At 34.4% G+C, this 14,063-nt stretch overlaps 1 protein-coding gene across 5 annotated transcripts; it reads right to left on the minus strand.

The window, feature by feature from the left end:
* Positions 1-192: 192 nt before the first annotated feature.
* Positions 193-8,800, minus strand: LOC113708870 (mediator of RNA polymerase II transcription subunit 19a-like). 5 transcript variants are annotated; one of them, XM_072064715.1, is made up of 5 exons: positions 8,664-8,779; positions 7,874-7,949; positions 978-1,267; positions 850-894; positions 193-533 (listed from the first exon to the last, which is right to left on the minus strand). In XM_072064715.1, the coding sequence occupies exons 2-4, from the start codon at positions 7,902-7,904 to the stop codon at positions 868-870; spliced, it is 348 nt and encodes a 115-aa protein (XP_071920816.1). In that variant the 5' UTR covers positions 7,905-7,949; positions 8,664-8,779; the 3' UTR covers positions 193-533; positions 850-867. The 5 variants fall into 5 exon arrangements, with proteins under 5 accessions (XP_071920816.1, XP_027087342.1, XP_027087340.1 ...); XM_027231541.2 differs by lacking the exon at positions 850-894 and having other exon boundaries at positions 8,723-8,800; XM_027231539.2 differs by lacking the exon at positions 850-894.
* Between the last annotated feature and the right edge of the window lie 5,263 nt (positions 8,801-14,063).

Raw genomic sequence — 14,063 nt, forward strand, 5'->3', positions numbered from 1 at the left:
GGGAATGTCTCGTAAAGAACTGCAGGAATAGAAGCTCAAAGTCATCCAAATTCAAGGGTATGGCTTTCGGAGCAATTGTAACAAAGAATTTATGTACATTTCCTAATTGGTTATAGAAGTAGTTCATCAGATGTCCTCATCAGCTCTTAATCAACTAGATCACATTTGATTTGGGGTGACAAAAATCGCATATGAGACAATTTGCTACCTAAGATTAAAAGGAATTTGCACTTCAATATGTAATCATATGCTTCACAAAATATAACTTCAACCAACAGATAACAAAAAGAGCCCAAATTTTCCAACGATGGATGATGATCAGTAGGAACGTAAAAGCAAAGTTTAATCCAATCCGTTTTCTTGCTCTTTCAGAAAAACACAAACCCAATTCTATTTCGTCATTCCTCTTTCTGAATGCTGGTTCTATTGTGACAGCCTTTTGGCTTCTTAATGTCCTTTTTCTTCTGTGCACGCATATCTTTGCGTCTTTCATATTTTCTCTCACCCTTGGATTTGAACTTGGATGCTGCCACCTGCTTATAGAAGAAACAGATATATCATGAGACTGGAAATTTTGGGATGACCATTGGTGCAAGGAGCCTTCCACAAGCAAATTGGCACGAGTTTGGGGTTGAGTGATGTAGCTTGTGTCTATGTTTGATTCCAAGTGAAAAATAGCTTTAACAAGTACAGGTGATAGATAGTCAACTTGTCATAGTATTTAACAGAGATGGGTTCTGGTCTATTATACGTAGCAAAAGATCTTGTTGGTTTGAAAAAGAATTTATTTTTGCTCAGTTTGCCAGCGACATTTGAAAAGTGATTTCCAAAGTGCAATTTCACACGTACCTGAGCGGTTACCATCCTTTAGATAACATTCAGTTGTGCAGGCAACTAGGCATATAAAAGCAACATAAACATCATACCATGAAAGTAAGGATATGAATATCAAGAAGATGCAGTGAAAGATATATTACATAGGCAAGGTCGAAATCTGTTGTCTCCTTAATCTGAAACGCTTCACTAAGAATATCCAAGTCAAAAGGAGGCAGGTGCTCATTTCTATCTCCCGTACAGGATGTACCCTGCAAGAGCTGACCAAGTTCCATTCCTTCTCCTTTTCTAATCTGTAGGTCTCCGACCAGATTACAAAGGTATGCAGACTCAGAAAGTGATAAAGGTGGCGGCCTCTTAGAGAAATAATCATGATGGAGCCAAAGTTTATAACGACTTATAAGATCAACTGCCCCACAAAGTTCACTAGGTCCTGAAGGTGTGCAACAAGACATCAAGGACGAAAGTAAGGAAGGGAAGGAGGAAGGAGGGGAAATTGAACTTCGAGAGGCAGAAAAAGGAAGAAATAAAGCACAAGATCAACATTATAACCACTTTTCTAAAGTTTGAACTCCTGAGTTTCACTTGTACTACAGAAGCCAAGATATAGCTGTATGACATCAGAACCATAAAAAAAATGTAAATCTAATTTATTATTGAGCATAGCAGATTTTTTCTGAACAGAAGTAACATTGCGGCATACTTTAAGTTTGACACAGGAAAAATAGTTTTAGTCATCTTACCAACTTAAGAGAAGAATAACAGCCCTTTTCCTATTTGGAATTCCACCATACTCTATATAACAGTTGTTACAAGCTAATATAGCTTGTGCACATTTTATAAAGAGTATTAAAGAGGGCGTTGCCCCTTAGATGTACCAAAATGTAAAAATATAAAGAAACAAATCTTAGGCAAATTTAAACAAGATGAAAGACAAAAAGCAACCTATCATAATACTAACTGTACAGAGTAAGGATCTTCAAACATTATTTTTAGATAGAGGAGAGAATCCCAATACTAAAATTTACATTAGGATTGGCTTCCATTAGTTAGCAGCTTTGCTAATATAAAAGTACAAAAGTTTTGGAAGTCAGCTCTTTTCCAAGTGTTCTTGGATCAAGTTGCAGATATAGCTGCTCTGCACCCACTCCCAGAACCAAGAAAATGTACCATTGTATGTAACAAGTGTGCACATAGCTTGATCACTTCCTTTGTTTACATTACCTTAAACTGGCATACTAAGATGATTTATGACATTAAACCTGATTATTGCAGGGAATAACCAGATTTACAGGCACACAAACTGATAAAGGTCAGCCAGAAGAGCTGAAACGTAGAAATACACAGTAATTGCAAAGGAACTTCAAAGAAAAATAGAAACTGAAGATATGTAAAAAGAAATATTAAGCTAGAAAATTAGGAAAACCGAGTTTCTTGTTGAGGTGTATCACGAGCCTTTATGGGAACAAGGAAACAATGAAATCTCTCAGATGAACAAAAACTGCAGGAAACTCACTGACCTTCAACTACGATGAAAACTTGTGACCTCGTTGATCTTGCTTTATATGCATATAGAGCTTATAAGACCTGAGATCTTACCTGGCCTACATTCACCTAAAGTAGCTTAAACCAAAGCAAATTCAGACAAGGATGAATGCTCATGACCTAGTGATCTTACTTTATATGCATGTAGTATAAGGCCTGAGATCTTAGTTGAGCTACTTATCCAATGGAGGCTATTTGTTCGCTTTCTTTTGTTTTATTTTGATAGTGAAAGGGATGGAGGCAAAATGTGCCCATAGTGAGAGATGAAGGGCAGCTAAGCACATATTGGACTGTTGGGGCTGGAGGCTACGGGAGACAGAACTGGTGGAGATTCTGAGGTGGTGCAAGCAAAAGCTATAAAGGGGTGGAGATTCCACGTGGAACAAAATATGAGGAAGCCATGAGTTGACACCTTACTGCTGGAAATTGAGTCATTATCAAAAGTGAAGCCAGTGTTTCTTCAACCTTAGAGGGAAGGGTGGCTTCCATGGAGGATCAGGATGAGGTGACATTGGTAAGATAGGGGACTTGGAAGCGGCATTTGCTTTCTTTTTTTTCTCCCCCCATCATATAATTTAAGTTTTTTTGGTCAAGATTATAATAATCACTTCACACAAGTTTTATAACTCAACTTTCAAATCGGCCTCTGTAGAGGAAGCCAAATGTATCTATTACTATTGGTACAATTCTTAGGGGAAAAAAGTACATGGACTTGAATTTCATTGGCGGAAACTATTCAATTGAAAAGCAATTTTTTAGTATAACTGCCAGGATGATTACTATCCAATATTATCACAAGGCTTTGCAACAAGTTATTAGTTTCAACAAATCATTCAGCACATCCAGGAGAAACAGTAAAAACAATGAATTAGAGGTTTTATGTAATGCCATCTAGCATAACAATAATAACAGAGACAAAGAGAGCAAAATTTATATTGACCATGGACATCACATCCCATGTGATGTGTCAATGTCTGCATATACGAGACACCAAGTTTCTGATTTCCAGTGCTCAACTTTTATGCCCCCTACTCATCTGGTAACAAATGCACAACACACTGTTTTAACCCATATTCATACTCCATGAATAAACAATGGAGAGAACATGGACAAATTGACCGCCCAAACTAATGCATTGAACCACTGCACTCACTTTAATCCAAAGTTTAGTTCACAACTTTTGCAAATAACCTCCAAAGCAGGAATACCCATCACCTATTCACCATCTATCCATCATTCAGCTTAAAAACCTTATCACTGGCATATATGGGAAACAACTTCTTGACACTTCCAAATGCAGAAGTAGGCTCCCAGCACTGTAGCATTGGTCAAGAATTGGGAAGTGACACACAATAACACAATCTTATCTCGTACTAAGGCTAATTACTCTGATTAATAAAGGCATAGGAAGGCTTTTTTAATTGTGGTCACTAAGGTTAATCTTTTTTGGGTCCATAGAAGGATTCACCCAGTTAAAATGGTTGAATGATCTCAGAGTGACCCCAAAAAAAAAATGAAGATGGAACCTATTGTACTTTATTTGTTTAAGTAGCTTCTTCATCTAAATTCAGAAAGCTTGAGCTGGAGTTCAACAGCATATGCTTTGAAGCCAAGCTCGAAGAACGTGGTACTTGGGTTCACCTTATCTTGACTGCACACTGAAATTGAAAGAACCAAAATCATGCAAGTTTTGTAAAATGTTTAGAAACCTGTGTGCCAGAACCAGGCAACGAAGGCATACATCTGTGCAACAAGATGATTACGTCCCAGAGGGCAATGCATGGACACATTCACACTTCAACCAACAAAACACAAAATTGACAAAGTAACAAGGTTACACTCAAAACATCTAGAAGTGTTTTTTGCCTATATGGTACACCTAACTTAGAAATCTACCAATTCGTTCTATACCACAAAGAAAACATGAGATAAAGATATATTAACTATCTATGCCATTCATGTCATCTGCACTATAAACCTTGGTAATCCAGATTATGGAGTAGGAAATATATCCCTCCATGACGCAATCCACAAAAAGTGAAGCACAAGAATTTCCATCCTTACATCTCTCTGTACAGCAAGAGCAAAACTCGTTTCCTCTCTCTGCTTCTCAAGTTATCTTCACCTATAATGCATAACTGAATGGCAAAATAATTAAGGAACCTATGCAAAGCTTACCACACTTCTCCAGATTGTGAAGCAGGATATGAAAGGCTTTACAACAAATGCTAAAGTGCAAAGAACAAGAGGGCTAATCTAGACATAGATGGCAGATGACAAACTAGCAGGACACAGAAGTGCAATAACGGCATTAAGTAGTTTCCCCAAGCTAATGTCATGCTTTATAAACCAGCAATGAAGCCAGCTAATCAATCCATTTAGCACATCAAGCGAGAGCCCCCTTGTCAATAAATTTCACACACATTAAATTCTCTCTAAAGAGCAATACACTGCTTCACAATGATAGAAAAACTTGGTAGACATTTTACAGCAGCGAAGAGCTTTCAGGAAGCAATTGAACACTTGAAAATGTTGAAATAATAAAATATAGGAACAACTTAAATACTTAAGCCAGAATATTATCCGAACATCTTGAACATAAGAAAACAGTGAGTTTCCGAATACTATATGTTAATTCCGCCTAGATCATTTTTCTTTTTAAGTCTTATAAATCTTCCAAACAGGAAAGTGAAACATTGAAATGCAACGTGAGAAACAAAGATTAATAACCATTTCTACCTCATCCTTCAAGAGAGAATGTTAACAGTTGAACACATAGATGAACGTCAAACCTCTACCGTGTTCCACAATTGAAAGCAAGGTCTCAAAACAACAGGGAGCAAGATTTATAGTTATACATATGAAATAAGGAGTTATACTCCACTATGAACAACCAAATGAATAAGCATTCACAGATAGGATGATGACTATATGTACGTCCATGTTTGAGCCATTACTGCTGAATACTTCATCGGAATAATTGCTTCAACATCAGAAACATCAACATGAACTCTGGCCTTGCTTTATCACTGGTTTAAACCTCACGAGACAAACTTCCCATCGTGAAGCTCTAATATACAGTGACATATTACATGTATAAATGAATAAAAGATGACAATAATGTGCACAACAGATAAGCAGACTAATGATCAACCACTAAGCCTCCATTACTTCTGTTGCTTACAACTTTTTATTTCAAGACATGATAGCCTAAAACTAAGAAAGAAGTAAAACCTTTATTCTGTTCATATGGTCCAAAAGTAATCCAAACACTACACACACTATGTCTTAAAACATTTCCAAATCCCTAATCCATTTCTGGACTTGTTCAAACATAAAAGTCCACAGGGCAAGCTTTCCAACAAACTCTTGAAGATGATTTTCCCACAAAAACAAGAAAGGTGGGTTTATTTGGACTCCATCTCCATCTACAATAAGAAAGATTTTCCTTTTTATGAGACATTAATGGGATCTGCAGCACTTCAAATTGAAATTTTTTATTGACTAGGGCCAATGGTTAGCAACCACTATCTATATCACCTAGGACTTGTCACTAGTGTTTAAGCATCCAATTTGACATGCCACAGCCAAACAATTTCTATTTCTTGTACTGGATACTTTTCAAGCATGGACAAATTACCCATACACTGCTTGTAACTTACTAATACCCATAAATGCCACAGCAGAAGCAACTTTAACTTTAGCAACTATTAATGGCCTGCCATACTGATCGCAAAGGGGAAGGAAAACTTGACAACTAGACGGAATGACCTGCATAGACTACAGGAGTTTCTCTTAACTATGGTAGTGGAAAAGGAGGCACCTTAATTAGGACAGGTGGGAAAAAAATTAAGGGAGCAGGTGCTGCAGACAAACAATTTTGCTCAGGTGTATAGCGATCAAAGACAAGTCCATTCTATACTAGTCTTCTCCAATCATATATTCATGCTTTTTTCAATAAGATGTAGTCAAGAAAACAAATCAAAGAAAAAGTTAGAGGTGGAGCAAGTATTAAAAGGCAGGACAACATAATCAAGATTTTGACTTGGAATTTTAGTCTCGCTGAACTTCTAGATGTACTTGACTGCCGACTTCTAGAGTTACAAGTTGCTCTTTTTCATGGTAATTGTTTGTAAATCTCCTAAAACATCACCGCCACATCTCACTACTTTGGCTCCTGATCATCTTATGCCACCTCAAGTTCTCTTCCTCCAAACTTGGCGAGGCCTATTGATCTGTTCTTTGCAAATTAAAGCCACTTTTCATCTCAGACAGTCCCATGAGATTAATCCTTAAGTGAAGAGCACCAATCAGCAAATCTGTTGGACCAGGTTTTTCATCCAAATGCATAAAAGAAAGTGTTTTCTAAAGTCTGCGTGGTAACTCAAGCTACATCATGCCCACAGGCATCTCCTTAGAAGAACAGTCTATTGCAGTTAGCATAAAACATACTTGAAACAGCTGAAAAACCTAGAGGCTTAACATTTGAGACTAGCTTCAACCATACAATACCAACTTATCACATTTCTTGGAAATACAAGTTCCCCTTCTACCATAGATCATCATTGTCTTCCCAATTTTTTTATTTATATCAAGCGCCTATGGTCTCCATTGCTTTTCAGCAGGAAGGTTCTTTATGATTTAGTGAAGAAGCTTGCAATGATTTGTCATCAGAGACACGAGCTAAGCATAGAGGTCAATACTTTAGACACATCCTTCTGCGTAGCTCATTAGCTCCCCTCAGTTTTAGCTATATTAATGTTTGACTTAGAAGTAAGAATAGAACTTTTGAAATCATAGTAGTTTTTTTTCTTAATCTCAAATATAGACAAAGGAGAGGAATAGGGAGACTGAGACAAAGTAATCCGTGCAAACAAGGTTACCCTTTCTTTAGATAATGGCACAGAGAGAGGATTCTGAGAGCCATAAAGCATTAATAACATTATCTAACACCAATCTCAGCCCCACAATAGAGAACTCTACAAGAATAGGAGTACCTCTGGGCTAAACTGTAAAGCATAAATTGAGCCACCCAAATTCAACCATGCATTCTCAACAACTACTACAGTGCACCAAAGTTGGATTCTCTTAGTAGATCATATTGCATTTGTTACCAACATTATAAAATCCCCACAACTTATAATCAGTCAGAGTAACTTCATTGTGCAGCAATGCATAAGAAAGGGTACATAAACCAGAAAAATTTGTGAACCATTCCACCCAATATAAGCGATTTATCCAATTACAATAACTCCATATCAAGCCAGTGAAACTTTTTTATTTTATTTTTCTTTTCCTTTTCTGTTGAAATCATACTCCAGTTACTATAAGCTCCTTCGGATAGTGTTAATTATGCTCTATCCATTAATACAGATAAGTCAATAATCAAAGAAGCAGCATCCCTGTGAATGCCCTATTTCATTTCTTTAATTTGATTTCAGAGGAAGAGAAAATAATTTGAATAAAGAACACAAAAGTGTCCTGCAAACCTTACCTCTTCCAAACATTGGTTTTGCAAGATCCATCACTTCTATGATAAGTGTGAGGGTTGATCCTCAACAACCCTTAGACTGCAGAAAAAAGCAACCAAAGAAAATATGAGAAAATGCAAATCGTTATCCTATATCAAATTGAATTGAGTTGGTGAACTTTTTGACTAACTACAGAAATATATTACGTACCGCGAGTAACAAATTCAAAAACCAAGAATATATGGCAGACAAAAAAAAGCATTACAATTTGGTGAAGCTACAATAAGACTCTTCAAGGTGGTCTGATGTCCTTGATTCCTTGTTCAGTTTGTTTTACGTGGTGAAAAGGACCCACTTTAACCGCACTACTATTTTCTTTTTATGTGATTTTCCCACAAGACTATACCATCGTCAGTCTTTGCTGTAATTATACTAAACAGAGCAAAGATATTCCAACAAACATCAGCAATTGGGAAATTTTGCGCAAGAATTATAACAAATGGACACCACCGGAAATCTACAAAACTTAAACGAACACAAACTTACAAGAAAATTGTTAGGAATGCGGAAATTCTTCTGGGTGAATATAGCCTTAAACAAATACTCGAAAGGCAAATGAGAATCGGCATACGAATCAAATGCACATGCTAAACTGTATTTCAGAGAAGATTTGGCCACTTGAATCAATCCCGACAAAGATTTAACCCAAAAAAACAAAAACCTAGTAAAACAGCACATAATGCAATTCGCAATGTAGTAAAGAAATAAATTGAAAAAAAGATTTCATTTTTAAATCTTCAATCTATCACATACATGGATTGAATAACGTGTTAGAGTAGAAACAGAGAGAGAGACAGAGAGGGATGTGTCACCAGAGAAGAATAAAGGCCGGCCAAAGATGACCAGAGCGATTTTGCACTGGGGCTTTTTTGGGCTTCTTGAAGAGCCATCTTCTGCAGGATGGGCAAATAACGATGGTGCTGCCCGAACTTTAGCCCTTTGCCAAATTTGGGCCCCGACTTAGTTTTTGATAACCTAAGGCCCTCCAAGAAGTTGGCTAAAAAATTGTAATTCTTTTGGTACATAATGAACAGACACACAGAAACAAAAAAAAGAGCTAGAAATTTATTGAAGTTTGTTATGGAGAAATATTCTATCTATGAAGTGAGCCACTAATTATTATCACACAAATAACAAGAGATTTTTTATTCCTCGTTATATGTAAATAATGACAACTAATGAGGTTAAAAGGTAAGCATATTATTTTGTGAATTTTTTTTCAAATATGATTATGCATAAACATTTAGACTTAATATGTATTATGGTACCTTTCTAATAGATTCTCTTGATTCTATTTGGTATTTTGGATCCAAGAATTATTGCCTATTTGGTGGGATAATTTTTGTAAAATGTCACATTATCAGACCAAACAACCCAGATGGGTTTAATATTCTAGGCTTAAAAGCAAGTGCAGGTGATACAATTTACATAGAGTGGGTTTTAGTGAAAAAAAACGGAAGATCATTAAGCTGGCCATCAACACAACAGTGAAAATGAAAAAAATTAAAAATACACAACTTTCTTAAAGGTGAGGTTCACCACTTGTCACAAAGATGGGCTACTACATTACTTGCACTATCTTTTTATTGTATCTATCTACCTTGTATATAAAAAAGAAGAGAAGTTACTGTAACAAGCTTTTTTTTTGCCATGTGTATAGCTTATCTTTCTAACAAATGGCAGTTTCCTGTTTAGTTGAATTTTTACTCCTTTATTTTTTTTGGTTAGCCTAAAATCAATAAACACTTCTCTTCTCAATGAGAAATCCCACTTCATCTTCGATTCTTCCTCTTGCCACCTCCGTCTCCCTCTTTTTTTTTCATCTTTTTTGCCCCTTCAAATTTCTTCTTTATAACTAATTACAGTAAGAATATTTTATTGCTATTTTTTTAGGTAATTATTGTTGAACATGGAGAAGTTTGTCTTCCTTTGGTGAGGTAATTATTGCTATTTTCTAACTATTTTTCTACCTCGTATATAAAAAGGAAGAAAGGCTACTATAACATCTCTTTTGGCCATGTGTATAGTCTCTTTTTCTAACAAGTGGTAGTTTCCTTTTTAGCTGAATTTTTACTCTCTTATTTTCTTTGGTTAGTCAAAAGTCAAACAAACACCACTACTCTCAATGAGAAACCCTATTCATCTTCAATTCTTCTTCTTGCCACCTCTATCTCCCTCTTTTTTCTTCATCATTTTTCCTCTTCAAATTTCTTTTTTTTATAACTAATTACACTAAATTATTTTCTTGCTATTTATTTCAAGTAATTATTGTTGAACATGGAGAGGTTTGTCTTTCTTTTGTGATATAATTATTGCTATTTTCTAACTATTTTTTCAGTATTCCTTTATTTTGGTCCTGCAAGTTGGTTCTCTTTTCGTGAGGTTTGTCTTAAATTTAAATGCAAAATTGGTATTTTGCAATTTTGATGTTTAGTTCCTTTTTCAACGTTTTGAAATTTTTTTTCTTTAGTATGCAAGCTATTTGACAAGCAATTTTTTGCTTTTTTTTTTTGTTGGAAAGTTAAAAATCATTTATGCATTAACTGCATTTTTACTTATTATGTAGCATTCAATTGTAATTTTTGAGGTTTTGTCTATCTTTCTTTTAAAGACATGTTATCACCTCTATCTTGTAGCTTTATTAACAATATTTATACATACATTCTAATAAAAAGTTAAGTCTCTTTCACATTTTCAAGACTATACCTATTGCAATTTAAATTAAATTAAGGTTACAAAAATTCAGGTTAACCCCAAAAAAGTTATAAAAATTCAGTATCGAAGAATCACTAAAGAAAGTGCAAGATTCAATTATTTTGCCACAAGAAATTAGAAGAAGGTTTTTTTTAGGACAAATCCAAAGACTTAAAATTTTAATTTGCCTAATTAGATAAATCTCATAAAATTACCAAGACACTATCCAAAAAAATCTTTAAACAAAATTACAAAGATAGCAACCTAGAGATAAAAGAAAAGGCTACAACTGATTCCTGTGACTACTGAACTGATTTCAGTGTAAAAAAATTCTGTTCAAGAATTTAAAATAATTAATAGATCAATGCTGGTTAAGGTACTGTCCTTATGATTTTTTTTTTTTTTTAGTGATGATGTTATGGAAATGTTAATATCCACTGAGCTTAACCGAAAAAAAAACACCTTATATGTACTAAGAAAGTTTTCCTTTGCAAGTAACATGGTTGCTTCAAGGCTTTTAGGCTTAGTTTGGGAGTTTATGAAGGAAGTGAAAAGAGAAGAAAAGATAACTTAGGAAAGAAAGGAAAAGAAGGGAAAAATGTATATTTCATGTGGGAGTTCAATGACAGAAAAGAAAAGAAACATCTTTCTCTTATTTGAGAGTTGGAGAGATATGGAAAGAAAGGATCTTACGAGAATACAACTTTATGTATTTGCCATTTTAGTTTTTAAATCAAAGTCCAAAGATTTGCTTTCTTGTTCCAATAAATAGTATATTTGGGCAAGACAAATTTCTAAAATAGTTGCATATACATTCCCACAAGATGAATAGTAATAAGTTGAGTTCCCAAATTGTGCAAGACAAATTTCTGATACATCAAGCATGATAAACTTTTTTGTGTCACTATACGCATGCCTTTATGGGATCAGCATTGTTATCCAAATAAGCCAAATCAAACAAAAAAGATTAAAAAAGGGGAAACTAGAGCTGGCAAAGATATAGTTTCCATAAAATGGATATTTTTAGTTCTTTCATATCTCATCAGATGCCTAATTTTTCATGTCTAGACATAAGGGACAACTAAATGAATAGCTGAAATTAGGCCCCGTAGCACTTAAATTGGTGTGAGATGACCAATAGGACATGTCATGCTAAGTAGTTCTACATAGGCACTCATGGAAGCTGTCATAAAACAAGAAGTTTTGAAGTTATTCAAGTTAAAGCCAGCATTTGTTTTCCCTATTTGGATAGGGCCATGGGCTGGAGCATTTCTGTTTGGCAATAGTTAATCTTTTGTGACCATTTGTTTTTCCTATTTAGATAGCCTAAAACAAGGGCCTGAGAACATTGATGAGATCATTAACTCCAACAAAGTAATATTGCCTATCGATTTTTTATGTTCATGCATTCTATATAAGCAAATAATAGTTAAACACTTCACATGAAGGATATGACAATTCTAATACTATAGCTGATCGAATCGTTCACCTGAACAAATTCAAGTGAAATGAAGTAATTCTTGCACCATGGATCTTTGAGTAGGTTATAGACTACGATGTGTTTGCAATAAGTCACATAAGCACCTAAAAGTTTCTGCACTATACGGATAACCTTATTCAAATATCCATTTGTAGTAAGTTGCATCAATAATTCGTCTCATACTAAATGACATTGTGCAGACCGATATCTAATGGGTTGATCCACATAATTTGCACGGCTTAGATTTCGAGCAATTATCATCTTTATTACATAATAAACAATTTCAGTAGCAACTAATTGTCGATTCCTTTGTTGAATGTCATATTCTCCATCAACTTCTTTTTGTTCCTTATCCATCTAAAAATTTCTATTAGGACACTAAATTTACGAATGAATGGATAATTAAAAAATAGATTTTATTTATTTACAAAAGTTATGGAGTCATTATCAGGTACAATGCCAAAACTCTAAACATCAATATAAAGAGAAGTATTCTCTAATAGTAATGTTTTTAAAGTGTTAACATAATCTACAATAAATAATCAGGAGAATGCAATTTTCGAATACATAAAAGATGTTTGTAAACGAAGGTACTGATATATAAATACCATTTTGTCTACTCAAACTTTATTGAAAAATTCTTCGTTGCTCTAATTTAAGTTGATCAGGCATTAGATTTTTCATGTCTTCATTTTGGTCTCAACTGGCAACCGGGGACACCTCTATGACCATAAATAGAACTACCATAGACTAGGAGATCTAATGATATCAACTCACATGACAAAATGTGATTTATTCTATTGTCATATGACCACTATCTTGTTAGGTCTAATTTGTTTTTTACAATCAGTCTTCATTCAAAGCAATACTTCTAGTATCACCATTTTTTTAATCACTTCAAAGAAAGATGCATTGTTACAATAAAAGAGGCTAGCATACTGCTTACGGACTCTAGATTGATCATTTTACAATCTACAGTGTTCTTTTGAGTGCAAGGTTATTGGTTTAAAAAAGAGATGTGATTAGCATTGTAGATTCAACATTATTAGGAATGACAAAAATCAAATCGGCATGGAGAATAGCAAAAGTTGCAATCCTTTTATTAGGTTTTATAATAAAACAACTATAGGCAAATAAACAAATAGATTGTATGCATTTAAATTTTATATTCATGTATCACCACCGATGCTTACATGTATCATAACCATGCAGGACATAATCATAGATCAATAATATAAAAATCAAGAGTTCATTGACAAGAATTTTATGACAGAAAATGAACTAAAAATTTAGAATATAAATAACAACAATCTACACAAAAGAAATACTTTTCCTACAATTCTCTAGAGGAGATTGAGCCAAAGAGATACCTTTTGTTATTGGACTATGGCTGAAGAACAAAAGCCAAGTGAACTCCTTTGTATTTTGTTACTAGTTGAAAGTATAGGACTGAGATTGAAGAGCTCTACTTCGATGCCTTTACAAATTAGCTTTAGGACACATCAGGAATTATAAAACTTTTGTATCAGCTTTTAAAGGACAAAATTGTCATATTGAAAATATCTTTTGGCACCCATGAAGTTTCCATCCTTTTCTTCCCAATTTTGGGTGGAATTAGAGGGGCTTTTATCCATTCATTTCATTTCTTTTCCATGGTATAACTCCCAAAGGAACGAAATGAAGATACTTTCTTTCAAGATACTTTCTTTTCTACCCTTTTCTGTCTATCCAAATGACGCCTGAGTTTCTTGGTGCCATCAGAGAATGAGTGCTTGACTATTTAAGTTATATCAAGATGCTCTTTAAATTTTATTGTGTTTCTTACTTAGTGTATGCCTTTTAGTTTGCTATATTTTATTTCTAAGCAAGGAAAAGTCAAAAACTTTATCATTTGATCTGTTAACTTTATTTTTCCTGCATTTTGCTAATAATTTTAATGTGAATTCTTATTCAAATTCATAGATAGTTTTTTAGAGATA

The sequence above is a fragment of the Coffea arabica genome, chromosome 9c, assembly GCF_036785885.1.
Source record: "Coffea arabica cultivar ET-39 chromosome 9c, Coffea Arabica ET-39 HiFi, whole genome shotgun sequence".
NCBI classification, from domain to species: Eukaryota; Viridiplantae; Streptophyta; class Magnoliopsida; order Gentianales; family Rubiaceae; genus Coffea; species Coffea arabica.